The sequence below is a fragment of the Moschus berezovskii genome, chromosome 18 (genome assembly GCF_049115385.1).
Source record: "Moschus berezovskii isolate FMDL1 chromosome 18, NW_MosBer_1.0, whole genome shotgun sequence".
Classification (NCBI taxonomy): domain Eukaryota; kingdom Metazoa; phylum Chordata; class Mammalia; order Artiodactyla; family Moschidae; genus Moschus; species Moschus berezovskii.
Window position 1 is genome coordinate 6,205,745 of NC_142477.1, and position 16,915 is coordinate 6,222,659.

Genomic DNA, 16,915 nt, shown 5'->3' on the forward strand with positions numbered 1-16,915 from the left:
TGCCAGGGGAGGGGTGGTCTTCTGGAACTCATCTGGACATCCTCTGCAGTGGAGCACTGGGAGCCAGCTGGAAGGGGAGCACTCAGAGCCAGATGGAAAGGTCACGTTCAGACTATCCGAGATATGGACATCTTTGGAAAATAACTGGCTTAAAAGTAGACATGGCACCTGGCCTGGCAGCACTACTCGGGCATTTGCCCACGTCCACACAAAATCCGGTTGTAGATGTTCATCGCAGCTTTTCCTCACGGCCACCCCGGTCAGCTCATGGTGGACACAGAGCCCCACAGGCCATATAACCGCCTGCCAGGCGGGCCTCCAGAGACCAAGGCCCATCGCCCAGCTCACACTACTTACACAACGTCCCTCTGTGGGGAGGGAGGGCAGAAGCAGGCCATTGGGGGTGCGGCCACATGAGGGACGGGGCCCCTCCGGGGATGGCCGTGTCCACCGCACCAGCTGTGACGCTGGTAGGTGCCTGCAGGGTGTTGAGCGGGGGCACATGGGCACTCGGAACTGCTCCTCACAGCCACTTGAGCCAAGTTATTCTGGAAAGTTTATTAAAAGTGAACAACGTTCACGGAACAGGTCAATGGGCCCCAGCCTCGGAACCCCGGAGGTTGTCGCGTCGGTGATGGCGGTCACAGATGTCGGGCGGGAGTGGGTGGGGAGGGTCCAGGGTCAGAAGGGGCACGCGGTTGGAGGGGGCTGTTACTGATTAACCAGCTCCACTGGTTTTCCTTTAAATCACAAAAAAGCACACCCACAGGGCAGAAGAAGGGCGGCTTCCCACCGTGTTGGAGGCTCCGGCCATGGCAGGCATGGTGGGCAACCCGGGGCCCAACCCACCTGTGGATGGCGGTGGGGAGGAGCGTCCAGCGTGGGACAACAAACTCCAGTACCTGCTGAGCTGCGTGGGCTTCGCCGTGGGCCTGGGCAACCTCTGGCGGTTCCCGTACCTGTGCCAGACGTACGGGGGAGGTAAGCCCCCCAGACATGACCCCTGTTGCGGCCTCCAGGGTATGGGGACTCCCACCCCCAGGGAATCTGACCCCCGGGGCCCAGCTGGCCTCAGATTCATGGTGCTGCTCAGCAGGCCGCCTGCCCAGCCTCCGTGGGGGTCAGGGCGCCGGGCCCCCCTCGCCTGCACTGTGTCCTCACTGACCAGGCCCCAGAGGGCAGCTGGGGGGCCGCGGCCACACGGGGAGCTGAGATGGGCAGCCGGGCTCCCGCACGAAGCCCACGGCCGGAGCCAGAGCTGCTGGGCAGGGTGCCTTGCTCAAAGGCCCGTGGCTGTTGGCGTCACGCCTGGTGTTGCGGATGGCGGCCCTTGGGGGACAGATGTGGGGCGTGGCTCGCTGTGTCCCCAGGTTCAGGGTGGGAGGCTTCGCAGGCAGAGTCACCCTTTTGTGGTGTCTGACCTGAAGCTTCCCCGAGGTTCGCGCTTCCCAGCGCCCGCGGAGCTCCTGGCCAAAGCAGGCGCTGGTCGAGCGCCTTGGAGACGGGGAGGCCGAGGTGGTGAGGATTCAGCCCATCTTCTGGTCAGTGGTTTTTGGGGGGCGTCATTCCCCTTCAAAGGCAGAGGCTGCCTGTTCTCCGCCCGAAATGGGTGGTCAGGGGGTCAACATGGAAGGCAAAGCCTACGTGAGCACCGCCCTCGAAGCTTCCTGGTCATCCAGACACTGGGTCGTTGAGGTCTCTTTTTCCTGATGATAAGATCTGGGGCAGATGGGAAAATCTGAACATGCAGACAAATGGCTAGACATTCCCCTGTAACAGCTACCCTGGTGCCAGAGCCTCCGTGGGTCTGGGAAGGGGCAGGTGCTTGGGCCCGGGTCTCCCAGCCGCACCTCCGTGACCGCAGCGTGGAAAGCACAGAGTTCCCTGGAGCGCCGGCACGGACCTGAAGCAGGGCGCCCAGAGCCCTCAATGCCTGTCATGTCAGGGCAGGGCCTCGGCGACCCTCCACGCATGGGGCTCTTCCATCTGCAAACAGCACTGCCCACAGCCTGACCCACTGCTCAGAGTGGCTGGAGCGGGGGCCCAGGGCCCCGTCCCCATGGACACCGCCTCTCCTTCTGTCCAGACAGCAAGGCCACGGGCATCACCCACTGTGCCCGGGGCGCTGAGACATGCCTGTAGGATCCAGGATCCAGCTTTCCTGGGCTGGAAGCTCTCGACCAAACACCACGAAGCAAGCTTCTCTGCAGCAAGAGGCCCTTCTCCGTCTGCTCTGACCCTCTCTGGAGACCCTGAGACAAGGCGGAGGTCACAAGCAGACAGGATATCGCCTGGTTCACATCAGCAACCCCCTGACGTCAGGACCACGGCTCCACTTCGTGGAGGGAGGCAGCGTTGCAGAGCTGAGCGGATGTGGACGTGGGGCCATCATGGGCGTCATAGACACTCCACTCCACAACGAGCAGAGGCTCCGACCCAGACTGTGGCCGGAGGCTCCCCCCAGGGAGCCGCAGAGGCCCCGATTTCTGTGCTGCCCTGGAGGTCTGTGGACACTGGTGTGGTTTAGTGCAGAGCCCTGGCGTCCAGCAGAGCGAGGCCTCTCGGCTCTTCCTTTAAACTCTGCAGCCGCCTTCCCGCATAGACTGCAGCCGCAGTGTGCCAGCCGGGTGTCTGGCCCCTGCGGTCTCCATGGGCTTGGGAAGCAGGTCCTCCCTCACCCCGTGTGCCCCTCTCCCTCCATCCTCCCGGGGCTCTTTCCTCAAGATCACAGGAGTGCTTCTCAGTAGGCCGCAGCCTTTGCCGCTGTTCCGACCAGAGGCATCTTTTCTCACTGGACCGAACGACGGTGTGCCACACCCAGCACCCCCCGGGCTCCACCCAGACCTGCCCGCGGGGATGGAACATGGCGGCCGGCCATCTGATGACTGTGCGCCCCTTGTCCCCGGCTCTGCAGTGGCCCTTCAGCTCTCGGGGTCGGAGCACCGAACGTGCGCGGCTTTCCCCGCACTGACCGGGCCTCTGGTTCTCAGTGGACGCCAACTGGGTGCCCCAGGACCTAACCCCTCCCTGCCTGTACAGGCTAAGGGTGGCCCCACAAGACGCCCCCCACCTCAGATGCCAGTCTGGAGTAGCAGGTCCCCAGGTCACCATGGCTTCTTCCAATTTGGCTACAAATTCAAGGGGTCCCACAACTCCTCTTAAGACAGCGATTTGCTGGAATGGCTCGGGAAAACATTCAGGTCTACAGGTTTACCACGAAGGTTGCGACCCAGGAATGCAACCCAGGGCGTGATGCAGAGGTGGGACCCCCCAGCAGGGCCCCTCCTGTGCCTCTGCCAGGCAGGCACCCTCGACGGGACCCTGGGCCGCTGGCTGGTGACTCTCGGTCTGCCGCCGGGGAAGGGCAGGACTGGGAGTCCCAGGCGCAGGGTCACCCTGCCCCTCCAACTCCCGGTTTGCGGGGTCAAGTGGGTGAGGCTGAAGGACATCAACAAGCTGCGCCCCTCGCCCAACCCCCTGACACGCCGAGGGAGCTCAGAGGCTGAGCCAGGACAGGACCAGACACACTCCTCTCGGTTCAGTGCAGTGTCCTGAATCTGGGACCCCAGTGCCGGGGTCCAGACCGAGATGGACCAGCTCTCCTCCCACCTTCCAGTTAGGCAGAAACAAGCCTGTCCTGTGTCACCCCCACCGGCTCCTCCCAGAGTCAGCGTGAGGGGGCGGGCGACCCCCTGGACACAGAGCCCCCCGAGCCCGGCCCCCAGCACCCCAGCCGGGCCTGTGATCTGGGCCCCCACACCCACGGTGGTCATGGGGGGACTGAAATGAGCCTGACACACAGGGTGGACGCTGCTCAGCACTGGCTCACAGAAATGCCTCCTGTCCCCCTCTCCCCAGAGCCGGGAGACTCAGCCACGGGCTGGCTCACAGAAATGCCTCCTGTCCCCCTCTCCCCAGAGCCGGGAGACTCAGCCACGGGCTGGCTCACAGAAATGCCTCCTGTCCCTCTCTCCCCAGAGCCGGGAGACTCAGCCACGGGCTGGCTCACAGAAATGCCTCCTGTCCCCCTCTCCCCAGAGCTGGGAAACTCAGCCACGGGCTGGCTCACAGAAATGCCTCCTGTGCCCCTCTCCCCAGAGCCGGGAGACTCAGCCACGGGCCAGGCCCCCTGCCCCGCCCCGCCCCGCCCTGTCCGTACCCGCTCCCCAGACGGCTCCTTGGGCCAGACCCTGTCACGCTGCCCTCAGCCAGCCCCTGAGGCCTCCACCTGGACCCCGTCCAGCTGGGGCCTCCCCCTCAGACCAGGCAGGGACGGACGGGGGAAGGGGGCCAAGGGTCAGTCAGCCTGAAGGCCACACCCTTCCCAGATGGTGGCTCAAACGTGTGGGACTCGGGCCCTGGGCATGCGGCCATTCCATGCCTGCCTTTGCCAGGCCGCAAGGTATGCGTCCTGGGGCCCGAGCGTGCCCTGGAGGGTGCCTCCATCCGTGACCTGGACCCCGGGTCCCTGGTGACCTCTGGCCACAGCCCCCGCTGCAAGCCCTGCCCGCAGGGGCCCTCCCGCCCCGGGAGGCCGTCCCAGGGCCTCCGGGCCCTCCAGCTGGAACTTAACTCTCTAATGCACTTTGCCTTTCTGCTGCTACGTGGGAGAAACTGAGACGCACCATCTGCCCACATGCTGGTCCCGGGGTCCCGTCAGGCCGACGTGGGCCAAGAGCTCCGTGGCCACTGGCTCCCCGCAGGGCTCTGACTTTGCATCCACACTCTGGACGGTGACAGAAAACGCCAGCATGAGGCTGTGCTGGTGAAGAGCGCGGGGCCTTTGTTCATGGGAATGGCTCTCGGAGGCTGAACCCAAGCTTCCCGTGGACAGTGGGGAGAGCTGTGCCCACAGCAGCCCGTGCTGTTGGTCGGGGCCTGATGATCTGTGCTGCTCCCTGGGGTCCCCTGGGCCCGTGCGAGCGTGGGCAGCAGCTGCGGTCAGCCAGACAGCACTGAAGCAGCCACACGCGCCGGCCCAGGGCAGGCGGGTTTCCAGGGTCTGGACAGAGGGCATGTGGCTGAGACGCGCACGGCTCACACGGGGCCAATTCCACGTCTGGGGACTGAGTCCTCCTCCCAACCGTGCAGGAGCGTCCCGCAGGGACCATGTCTCCCCAGCAGGCTGGCGGGCTCAGGGACGCCAGGCCCCCCGCCACCTGCCTGGACCCGCGCCATCCACGTGGTGCAGAAGGGAGCTGCCGTGTCTGCCTGCCTGACCTCGGGTTCTTTCCGAGAGGCAGCTCTGTCCAAGGCGCCCGGCACCCAGGCCCACCCTGCTGTGTGTACCCCCAGCGTCCAATCAGGGGTGAAGAGTCGGGAGGGGCTTCCCGCCCCAGCCCAGGGCACAGCTTGGGGGACCTCTGATGACCACGTCTTGCAAGGCCGTGAGCAGACCAGCTCCCTGTCCCAGGAGTCCGGGAACCAGGGGTGTCAGGGCCCCATTGAGAAAGCAGCTCAGCCCACGTGTCAATGGGAACCCCACACAGCCCCAGAGGGTGGGGAACCACGGCTTTAACACAAGCAAACTCCCAACGTCAGGGCCGTCTCCCTCGGCGGCCATGAGTGCTTCTCCTCACCACCCTCCCCAGGGTCCTATGTCACCCCCGCCAAGGCTGGGCTGGGCAGAGGGCAGGGCCCACTGACGGCCACGTCTCTGCAGGCGCCTTCCTAATCCCCTATGTCATCGCCCTGGCCTTCGAGGGCATCCCGCTGTTCCACATCGAGCTCGCCCTCGGCCAGCGCCTGCGCAGGGGCAGCGTCGGGGTGTGGATGGCCATCTCGCCCTACCTGGGTGGCGTGGGTACGTGCCCCCCGTGACGCCCGCCCGCAGCTGCTCCGTGGGGGGTCGGGGCTGCATCTACGCGTGCCTTGCGTGTTTGCTGGGTGTTTGCACATCACGCCAGTACACGCCCGGTGGTTCAGAACCTGGAGGGGCCCCGTCGGGAAGGTGCAGGGGTCCCAGGCACGCAGGTCCCCGAGGGAGAAATCAGGCATGACGGTGGAGGAGGGGTCCACCCCAGAACAGCAGCTCGCTGGCCCACGTTGCCCAGTCCATGCACACGAGGCCCTAAGTGCACGTGACCCAGGACCTCATGGCACCTGGGGAGACTGGGCGAGGGCAGACCCGGTTCCCCGAGTGCCCGTGAGGTGAGCTCTGCTGCAGATGCTCCCAGCGTCGCTGTGCAGGCCTGTGCACACCTGGTGGCTCTGGGCTGTCCGAAGGCCCACCTAGAAGCAGACCGGGGCTGGTGGATGGACCACTGAGACCCAACCAGGAGGGCACCGCCCAGCTGGAGAATGAGGGTGGCCCGCGGGTGATGCAGCCGGGTGCTGACCAGTGGGTGGGCAGCAGGGGCCTCGGGGCTGGTGCAGGGAGTGGAGACACGGGCTGTGCACAAGCGGGTCCATCGGGCCGCCAAGGGAGGCGCTGACTGTGCCTGGTGCCCACAGGGCTGGGCTGCTTCACCGTGTCCTTCCTGGTCAGCCTGTACTACAACACGGTCCTGGCCTGGGTGCTCTGGTACCTCCTCAACTCCTTCCAGCACCCGCTGCCCTGGAGCTCCTGCCCGCCCGACCTCAACCGCACAGGTACTGCTGTCAGGAGAGACACCCAGCACGGCCGGCCCCTGGAGCTGGGTCCTGCTACCCCGTGGCTGCCCACCTGCTGGGGGACCCCGGGCGCCCCATGCCCTCACCAAGTAGCACCCAGGCCCTCATAGCTGCTCACACACCTGGCAACGAAAAATGTATGGGTCGGGCTGCTCATCCCCCTGAATTAGGTCTTCAGGGGGACCCCCTCCAGCCCAGGGTGTGTGGCTTCTGTGGAGACCTCAGGCGGGCTGCTCATCCCCCTGAAATAGGTCTTCAGGGGGACCGCCCCAGTCCAGGTACATGCCCTCTGCGGAGACCTCAGGTGTGGGGAGTACTCAATGGTTTTCAAGTGTGCTCGTGACCCCAGGTGGGCCTCTGTCCCGGAGGGCCCCCTGTGCCAGCTCGTGCTTGGCACCTGCTGGACAGGCTGGGCAGCTGCAGAGGCCCCCGGTGGCCAGCCCCCGGGGGCTGCTCCCAGGGTGGCAGTGTCCTGCCGGGCCCCCATGGCCTGTGGCCCACCCTGTGGGCCCTGCCGGGTCCAGGGCTCGTGCAGGAGTGCCGGGACAGCAGCCCCGTGAGCTACTTCTGGTACCGGCGGACCCTGAACGTCTCGGCTGACATCCGCGACAGTGGCCCGGTCCAGTGGCGGCTGCTGCTCTGCCTGGTGCTTTCCTGGGGCGTGGTGTACCTGTGCGTCATCAGGGGCGTGAAGACCACCGGCAAGGTGAGGCCCCCGGCCCCCGAGGGGCCCTCCCCACCTCCACCTCCACGGGCCTGGGGCCCAGAGGTCCTGTCCGTGTCCCTGGAGAGCTGGGCTCCTCTCACCATGAGGTGAGCCTTATCGGCTCGGGGACAGTCTGCTCTGAAGTCTGTGATGTTACAACAGCCGTTTCGGCTTCTTTGATTAATTTTTTTTTCCAGCTCTTTTTCTTTTTGTCTGTTTGGGTCTTTGTGTTTAAAGTGTGATTCTGGTGGACAGCACGCAGTTGGGTCTTGCTTTTTTATCCAGTCTGACGATCCCTGTCTTTTTCCTTTGGGGTGGTTGGAGCATTTACACTGAATGCGCTACTGCCTTGGTTGGGTGCAGCCTGCCGCCTGGCATTTATTTTCTGCTCGTCCCCGCTCTGCTTTGTTTCTGAGTCATCGTTTGATGCCGCGCTGTGGCCTTTGCTGGGGGCTGTAACTCGGTGGTTGGATTTGGGGCTGCAGCCCACGCTGTCTCCTAGCAACACTGCTCCAGGCCACAGAGGACGCCCTCAGCACTGCTCTGCTCGCCTCCGTGACCACGCTGTCCTCGTACCTTTTACTGCCGTGTCATAAACAGCAAGCGCAGTCTCAGCGCTTTTTTTTTTTTCCACACCACTCAGCACGTGGGATCTTAGGTCCCCGATCAGGGACTGAACCCAGGTCCTGGCAGTGAGCGAGGTGAATCCTAACCTAGGGAACGCCCGCATTCTCAGCACTTTGGTTGTAAACACTGCATTATCTTTTAAAGAGACTGAGGCAATGAGAAAAAATGTTGAAAGTCACCTCGTTTCCACACAGAAAGGACCGGGGGAGCCTGACTCTGTACCTCCCAAGGTTGCCTTTCAAACTGCACCCAGTACCAGCTTCCCACCACTCTTCCTCCCGGGCTCGGATAAGCCCAGTATTGCTTATGTTTGCCCTGATTTCAACAACTGTGACTACGCTGCATGCGTTTCCGTGGGGCCTCCCGACGGAGGTCGTGGCCGTTGCGGGTCTGAGTGTGTGTGAGCTCCTCTGCTTTATGTTGGTTAACGCGTGAGGGCAATAGTTGCTCTCGGGTGACGGGCTCCAAACTCGAGGGGACTGGCACTTCAGACCCGACCCACCAGCCAGAAACCCAGGTAGTCCGGCACGGACGTCCCCGGAGAGGCCCCAGGCAGCCCTCCAGTCTCTGCATGTGGGGTCGGGACGCAGGAGGGAAGGGGGCCCGTTTGCCGATTTACTTTTTGCAGACGCCGTGTGCAGACCCCTCCCCAGCCCTGAAAGAACTGGGGGCTGGTCCTGCTGGGGGAGAGCGTGTGGGCAGGCGTGTGCCCCACGGACCCCACGAAGAGGCCCTCAGGGTAGAAGGAGGAGGGGCCTGGGGGCCGGAGGGAGGCCACTGGCCACCTCGGCAGGACCCGCGCGTGGCATCAGGGCAGGCCAAGCCCCGAGCGTGACTGGGGCCCCCAGCCCGCCTCCTCCTCAGAGCCCGTGACCCGGCAGTGGCCCGAGGCCCCTCCCTCGCCCCGCTGACTCAGGAGTGGACGCAGAGGGGGCTCACGCCGGCCTTTTCCAGGCAATTTATTTCACGGCCCTGTTTCCGTACCTGGTCCTCACGGCCTTCGTGGTCAGAGGGCTCACGCTGCCCGGGGCGACGGAAGGACTGACCTACCTGTTCACCCCTGACGTAAGTGGGCCCCACACCCAAGCTCCCCCACAGGCCCAGGCTCAGGAAACACATAAGCTAGGCCCCCCAGCCCAGCCCCTCCCGCCGTCAGCCATGGGAGCGGAGAGACAGCCCCAGGGAGGGGCGGCCCTGTGTCTCAGGGTCAGGTTTGGAGGGCTGGGAGCAGACGAAAATGCGGCCTGGGATGCAGGGAGAGGCCTGCCGGGGTCCCCGCAGGGTCCCAGACCCCACGTCTCTGAGGGGCTTGTGCAGGAACACGAGACCACCGAGAAAGGAGCCCTGGGGCCATTCCATGGTCTCTGGAGCCCCAGGGGCTGCACAGCTCAGCCCCCCTCAGTCTCCCGGGCCGGGCCCCTGGTGGGCACGTGGGTGGAGTCTGTGGGTCCCCCAGTGGGAACACCAGGCCCTGTGTGCAGGGGGCCCCGCCCGGCCCGCGAGCCCTCGAAACCTCCAGCCTGCAGGGAGCTGAACCGACCCTTGGATCTGGCTCCCAGCCCCGAGAGGGCCTTCCTCCTGTGGATGGGCCTGGGGGCATTCCGTGTCAAAAGCAGGGAGCCCGAACTGGCCATGCCATCACGTGCACTCCTTATGCGTGGTCCCAAGCGATCTCGGGGCCTGGGCGGGCACATGGCTTGTGGGAGCGTCCCGGGAACGTTGGGCCGGTCTGGACCAGGAGGCACTGGGCTGGGGGACCTATCTGTAGACCACAGGTCCCCGTCTCCCTCCAGCTGCGGGTCCTGCAGAACCCCCGGGTGTGGCTGGACGCGGCCACCCAGATATTCTTCTCCCTGTCCCTGGCCTTCGGAGGACACATCGCTTTCGCCAGCTACAACCCACCCAGGTAGGCTGGGGCTGGGGCCAGGGGCCGCGCTGCTGAGGGCACGCTGAGCAGCTTGCTGTGACATCCTTCCTGGAACGTGGGGTCAACCAGTGTGAGCCTCTGATAAGCACAAGCTCTTGGGGTTCCGGCAATCGCTGACTCACCCCGAGGGCCGGGAGGCTGAGGCTGTCTGAAGCAGCTTGCAGCAAGTTCCGGAGCAGCTGCTGGAATGGAGCTGGGGTCATCAAAGCCAGGAACAAGGCCATAACCGGGGACTTCCCGTGTGACACACATGGCCATAAAAGCAGAAATTCAGCCTGTGTCAGCCTCCCGGGCACTTAAAATAGACGCCTGGGCGTCTGCCTCCTCATGACGCCCGAGCGTGACCATGGGTCATAAAACAGCTGGCATGAGCGATGATGCACTTAAAGCAGCCCCCGCGTGGGTCCGCGGGGGCAGCGAGGCCGCGGGGTGGGGGGGCGGGGGCCCAGGGGCCTCCAGTGGTCGCTCCTGCTGTGCTTCCGCTCTTACACAGCAGCCAGTGTGCAGTTCTCATCTGGAGACCAGGCACCCACACCCAGGGCCCCCAGGTCGCTCTGCCCTGAGGCTGCAGAGGAGACGGGCCCTGAGTGTTGGTGCCAGCGGCAGCCTTGAGCTGGGGTCCTGGGTGCGGGTTGTGGGGAGCGCTCTGAGATGGCCGAAGACCCAGGAGTGGCACCCTGCCCCAGGCCTCCTCCTGGGGGCCCTAAGGCCGCGCACGTCTGCATAGGAACGACTGCAGGAGGGATGCGGTGAGCATCGCGCTGGTGAACAGCATGACGTCCCTCTATGCGTCCATTGCTGTCTTTTCTATCTTGGGGTTCAAGGCAGCCAGCGACCATGGGCAGTGCCTGGACCGGTAAGCGGGGGCCCTTGGGCGCTGAGGAGTGGGTGGGGGGCGGTCCACTCGGAACCGGGAGCAGGACCTCAGCTGAAGGTGGGTCTTGGCCAAGAAGACCGGTTCCGATGAGGGAGCTGTGGACGGGGTGGGCCCCCATCCGATGGCCGGTGTCTTGACGGGAGAGGGGGGGCACACGCAGACATGGAGGAGGTGGCGGGGTTGCAGGGAGGTGGCCACAAGCACAGGCACACCCGGGGCCCCTCCCCTGGGTCCCCTGGGGGGACCCCAGCCCTGCCTACACCTCGTTCTGGACTCCCTGCTCTAGAGCTAGGAGGTTACACATCCTGCGGCTTCCAGCCGCCCAGGCTGCGGTCAATTCTCACCACAGTCCACGAGCCGGCCCAGTGAGGACGGCCCCATGGGGGAAGTCACTGTGTGGGACAGATGGCCTAGTGGCCTCCCGACACGGGTTCCCGGGTGAGACCCACCAGGGAGACACAAGCCCGCCCTCTGCCTGCTGCTGGAGGTCCAGGGCAGCTCCTGGATGATGACCTCGTCGGCAGGGCACAGGGGTTTGCCTGCCGTGACCCCCTGGCCACACGGGGGAGGATGGGCAGCCGCCTGCATCCCAGGCACAGCAGAGCACATGCGCGGCTCGGGGACCCCCCGAGAGGCCACAGTGGCCGCACCTGGGAAGCAGCGTCCCCTCACGGGCCAGCTCTTCCCGCCACTCCCCCCAGAGGCCCAGAGAACAAAACCGCAGAGTGGCCACCACCGGGCTCCCCTACGGCCACACCTAGGGTGGTGTCACCACCTTCTTGCCGTGCCAGGGTCACTAGACAGCACCGACACAGCAAAATCACAGATGGAACTCACACACACGAGAAAGCCACGGTCCCAGTCAGCCTCTGAGAGGCTTGTCCACGGCCCTGGGGGCAGAGCGTCCCGGGGCCTGGCAGGAACAGGCACATCGGCCTCCCCAGACACCTCTGCAAAAGGCTTTGGGACTCTGCAGGGTGAGGTGACAAGTACGTTCTAGCAAGCAGAATCGGCCGACACAGACGCCCCCGTGGCGTCTGAGCCGTGAGCCCTGAGATGGACGTGGAGGTGTGAGGAGCTTGAGACCACCCACGCCAGGGCGGTCAGACCCCACAGGCCGGGGGGCAGGAGGCCGCGTGGCCCGTCTATACCCTGGCCCCAGGGCAGCCTGTGTCCCCAACGTGTGCACGAGACCCCGGGCGCCCCCCAGAACCTGCCCCTCTGGAGCCCGCTCACCCGGCCTCCCTGCCGCCGCAGAAACATTCTCCACCTCATCAATGCCTTCGACCTGCCCGAGCAGAGCGTCTCCAGGGATGACTACGCAGCGGCCCTGGCGCGTCTGAACGCCTCACAGCCAGCGCGGGTGGCCGGGCTCCCCCTGGAGGCCTGCCACCTGGAGGACTTCTTGGATAAGGTACGCAGGAGCCACGGCAGGGCTGCAGGCGTTGACCCGGGGTCAGGGGTGAGCCCCGTGGCCTAAATTCAGTGCCTCTGACAGGGCCTGCTCTGCCGGCGGGGTCCAGGCGGGGAGAGCGGGCCGTGGGGCTGCCCAGAGCCCAGGGAGAGGGGCGGGAGCACAGCCCCGGAGCCAGGCCACTGCCGGTTGACATGGGGCAGGGACAGCGGCTGGGGGCAGGCAGGCCCCTGCAGGCAGCAGTCTGATGGGCTCCTGAGCCCTAGGCCCGGGGGCGTGCATCCCCCGCCACAGGTGATTTAGGGGACAGGGCCCCTACCCGTGGAGGAGCACCCACAGTTTGTGGTAACATGGCCCGGACGGGGCAGGGCCACCTCTGCCTGACCCAGGAGAGCGCCCTGGCCTTCCAGCAGGGAATGTGAGGGTGGGTGTGCATCCTGGCGTGGCCCCTGCTGGCACTCATGTGTCCTGGTGGGGGGCATGTTAGTGCACGCCTGTGTCCTGGGGCGGGTGCTGTGCATGCGTGTGTCCCGGGGGGTGTGCTTGCCCATGTGTGTCCCGGGGGGTGTGCTCGCCCATGTGTGTCCCGGGGGGCGTGCTTGCCCACGTGTGCCGTGTTGCAGAGCGCCTCAGGCACGGGCCTGGCCTTCATCGTCTTCACGGAGGCCGTGCTCCACATGCCCGGCGCACCGGTCTGGGCCGTGCTCTTCTTCGGGATGCTCTTCAGCCTGGGCCTGTCGTCCATGTTTGGGAACATGGAAAGCATCATCACGCCACTCCTGGACCTGGGGGTCTTGCCCAGGAGGGTCCCCAAGGAGGCGCTGACAGGTGAGTGCAGACAGGCCTCCTCGCCAGACGTCAGTTGAGCCTCCCCACGGGGGCTCGAGGGCTGGTGTCCGCAGCTCGGGCTGAACCCCAAGGGCCAGGGAGGACGGGCGGGGCACTGCATCCCGCACGGCTCCCGAGGGTGTCCTCCAGGCCGGGGTGCCGGGCACACGGGGGGGTGGGCCCGGAGACGCCTGATGGGTCGTGTCCAGGCCTGGCCTGCCTGCTCTGCTTCCTTACGGCCACCTGCTTCACACTGCGGTCGGGGAGCTACTGGTTGGAGATCTTCGACCAGTACGCCGCGGCCCTGAACCTGATCCTCCTGGCGCTCTTTGAGGTGGTTGGGGTCGTTTACGTCTATGGGATGAAGCGGTGAGTCAGCGCCCGGGCCCGCCCCTCTGCTCCCGGCGACCCCTGGTCCCCGTGTGGGCCTCAGGCAGCGGTGGGTGGCACGGGCCATCTGAGGTCCCCCCAGCGAACCTGTCCACAGGCTCAGCCTGGCACCGCTGCCTGGCTGTGTGGAGGTCAGTGACTAAACAGCGGTCTCCAGCCACATGTAGGAGCTCCCGGTATCCAAGGACAGGTGGACCCCAGGGCAGGAGGGCCTGCCCAAAGCGCCAAGAGCCATCCTCCCCTGGAGGCCTTGAGGAGGCCCAGCAACATTCTACCATCCTCACCTGGCCCAGACCCAGGGCACAACTGCACTCACACCGTCACCCTGCCCAGATGGGGACCCTAGAGGTTGTGACCCCTGATGCTGGCCTCCATGCTGCTCGCAGCAGAGGGACAGCGGCCTTGTCCCCAGGGGATGCGCCCACCTCGAGCGCTGGGAGTAGGAGTCAGATCCAGCAGTAGTGTGGGGGACAGCGCACCCCTGGACTCGGGGGCTGCACGGTCTCAGAAGGGGACCCTCAGGTGCCCTGAGGAGAGCTGGGAGGGGCGGGGGCACGTGGGCGGCCCCAGGGAGGGGTCCAGAGCGGCTGAAACTCCCTCCTGTGTGTGCGGTGGCTGCTGCATGTCCTGGGCCTCTGTCCCTGTCCTGGGACCCAGGTCAGGCGTCGCATCTCCCCACAGCTGGTGGGGGCTTCTCTGAGCTCACAGAGCTGGAGCCCCCGGACCAGGGCCAGACCCGCAGGTCCTGCCAGCCCCTGGGCTGGGCTCAGCAGCCCCTCTGGCCTTTCCCACCCATTGATCTGGGGGCAGGGTGAGTCCTCACCAGAGCCCGGACGGCCGCCTCATCCAGGGGCCACTCGGGAAGACGGGGAACAGAGGTCAGAGTGGAGGAGGGGACAGTTCTGTTGGCCATATCCTGGCGACAGAATGACAGCCGCTGGCCGGGCAGACGGGGCTGAGCTCGGTGGCTCTGAGGCAGGTTCTGCGATGACATAGCCTGGATGACCGGGAGGCGGCCGGGCTTCTACTGGCGGGCGACCTGGAAGGTTGTGAGCCCCACGCTGATGCTGGCCATCTTCGCGGCCTATGTTGCCCTCCTGGCCAGCTCACCGCCGCTCTACAAGGCCTGGAACCCCCGATACGTAAGTCCTTTGGGTGGGGGGGCGGCCCACAGGCCCAGGACCCAGCCTGATGCTCCCCCCCAGTGCCCGCCAGGGTGCAGACGACCGTCACGGTGGACATCTGTGCCGCGGGGCCCACATGGGCTGGTTTTTCCCTGAGACCCCAGATCCCCTGGCCCTTGATGTCCCCTGGAGCATCGGTGCTGACTCGGCAGCCCCAGTGACCTTGGGGCTGACCTTGGGCAGGGCCTCAGTCAGCGGCGGGAGGACAGGTAGAGGTTCCACACACTGGTGACCCCACGGGTCCCTGCAACCCCTCCTCCGGGGACGTGGCTTCAGGCCACACTCCCCACGTACCGTGGGGCCGGCTCTGCAGACGTCTGGCTGGTCTCAGACGGGACCCCGCCACCGAGCCAGCCAGAGCACAGGGCGTGGCCTGGACTCGGGAGCCAGCTCTTGGCCCCAGGCTGTGCGCCGAACCCAGGAGCTCCACCAGCTTGCCTTCCATCTGCCAGCGCAGAGACGCCCCTTCTCTGGGGTGTGGACGTAGCCGGTTCTAAAATCTCCCCAGAAAGCAGCCACTCCACACGGCCAGGCAGGCGTAGGAGAATGGCACCATCTTCTGGGTGCTCCCGCTCTGTCAGAGTCACCACAGGGCTTGCGATTGGCGGCTGGTGCTCCCCTCACGGAGAGAGCACGGAGTCAACCCCAGGACCATGCGGCCCCTCGGACGGTCCAGGGCAACTCTCTCGAGAACACGACACCCCAGGTCCCCGGCCTGCCTCTCGGAGCCTAACCCCATGGGTGGCTCAGCGGCCAAGTCCCCAAAACTTCAGCTGACCAGGTGCCCACTGCCAGGGAGTGGCCCTGGCCATGTGCCTTTCCCTCCACCCACCCCGGGGGCTCCGATAAAGGAGGAGATGGGCTGAGCCGCTCCCCATGCTCACGGCCCCTGGGGCCGAGGGCCAGCCTCCCCCATGCAGGGAGCGCATGTGGGGTGACCTGCCTGCTTCCCAGACGCCCCCTCAGGCCTCGTGTCCTGCAGGAGCGGTTCCCCTTGCGGCAGGAGAAGCCCTACCCAGGCTGGGTGCTGGCCGCCTGTGCACTCCTGTCCTTCCTGCCTGCGCTGTGGGTCCCGGTGGTGGCGCTGGGCCAGTTGCTCACCCGGTGCAGAGAGAAGACGCGGGACCCGCCACAGGATGGACACCCGAGGCCGCAGGGCGGCAGGGCCTGCTGAGCACGGGGCCGGGGTAGGGGGGAGGCCCGCCTGTGCCTCAGCCGGGGCGGCACCAATACATGCACGCTCAGCCCCGAGGGTCCGTGGTTGTTGTTCCCGATGCTGTCGCGCCCTCTGGACCCGCTCACACCACTGCCCGGCTTCCACATCACAGTCCATGCTCCTCTCCAAACGGGCCAAGTCCGCTGTCTGCCTCCTGGGCCCTGTGGCCGGCGGTTCTGCATGGGGCCCTCGGGGAGGCCATGCACTGGGGCCACGGGCAAAATGGCGGGGGTCCCGGTGGCCCAGCTGGTGGTAGGGGGAGGGGCATCTGGGAAGGCCCACCCGCACCCTACACCGGATGGAAAGCCTGAGGCAGGGCCATCCGCAGGGACGGCCGCAGGGCTGGCATGGAGGCCCGGCCTCCAGAAGCACCTCTCTCTACCTGAGCCGTGGTCCCGGGGAGGGTGTATCTTGGGTGTGCGTGATGGGGACCTCGGGGCACCTGGTGCACAGAGAATCTTCCCGGAAGCACGGGCCCCGCCTCCTCCCCGAAGGCCAGGGAGCCAGGGCACTGAGATGCTAGCCGCGAGGCTGGCTCTTCGCAGGCTTAGCTCAGAAGCACTGCCCTTTACTCTTCCGAGACTTTCAAGTCAAGGAGGGAAGGGAAGGCCGATCGTCGCGCAGGTCTCCGTTCTCTCCACGGGAGGAAGGCTAGCCTCCTTCCCGAGCGTGGGTCCCTCCCTGCACCAAGCCCCCCTCCCAGCAGCCTCAGACAAGACCTGCCCTTTCCGGGGCCTGCTGGCCTCCTCCCAACCCCCTGCGCTCTGGCCCTCCTCCACCAGCCGGGGACGGTCGAGGGGCCCTGGACACACAGGTGTGCTTCCAGAGACCCTGCCTGTCCTCCGCATCGAGCTGGGAGCACGTCCCTCTGCGCCCAGCCCCAGGCAGGTGAGCACTGTCCGTGGTGCTGAATCAGGCCCTCCAACAAGGCCCTGCAGGAGGCCGGAACACCACTGGGGCCCTCGGACCTCGGAAAACAGGGCCGGTCACTGCCACCTGCCTAAGAAGAGTGGGTGTTGAAGCCGGGTCAGTGCAAGCTTGTCCCGGAGTGGGCCCTAAGCCGCGTGGGGTGGGCGGGGCCTGCACTTCTCCCCCACGTGACTCTCGGGGACTCAGGGCCCGCTCTGCAGGAGA

At 65.9% G+C, this 16,915-nt stretch overlaps 1 protein-coding gene across 1 annotated transcript; it reads left to right on the plus strand.

Moving 5' to 3' along the window:
- The first annotated feature begins 821 nt into the window (after window positions 1-821).
- On the plus strand, window positions 822-15,811 carry SLC6A18 (solute carrier family 6 member 18). Its single transcript, XM_055422310.2, has 12 exons — window positions 822-981; window positions 5,663-5,803; window positions 6,454-6,591; window positions 7,137-7,318; window positions 8,900-9,010; window positions 9,739-9,851; window positions 10,600-10,728; window positions 12,007-12,163; window positions 12,787-12,991; window positions 13,201-13,360; window positions 14,361-14,523; window positions 15,548-15,811. The coding sequence occupies exons 1-12, from the start codon at window positions 822-824 to the stop codon at window positions 15,737-15,739; spliced, it is 1,851 nt and encodes a 616-aa protein (XP_055278285.2). The 3' UTR covers window positions 15,740-15,811.
- The last annotated feature ends 1,104 nt before the right edge of the window (window positions 15,812-16,915 follow it).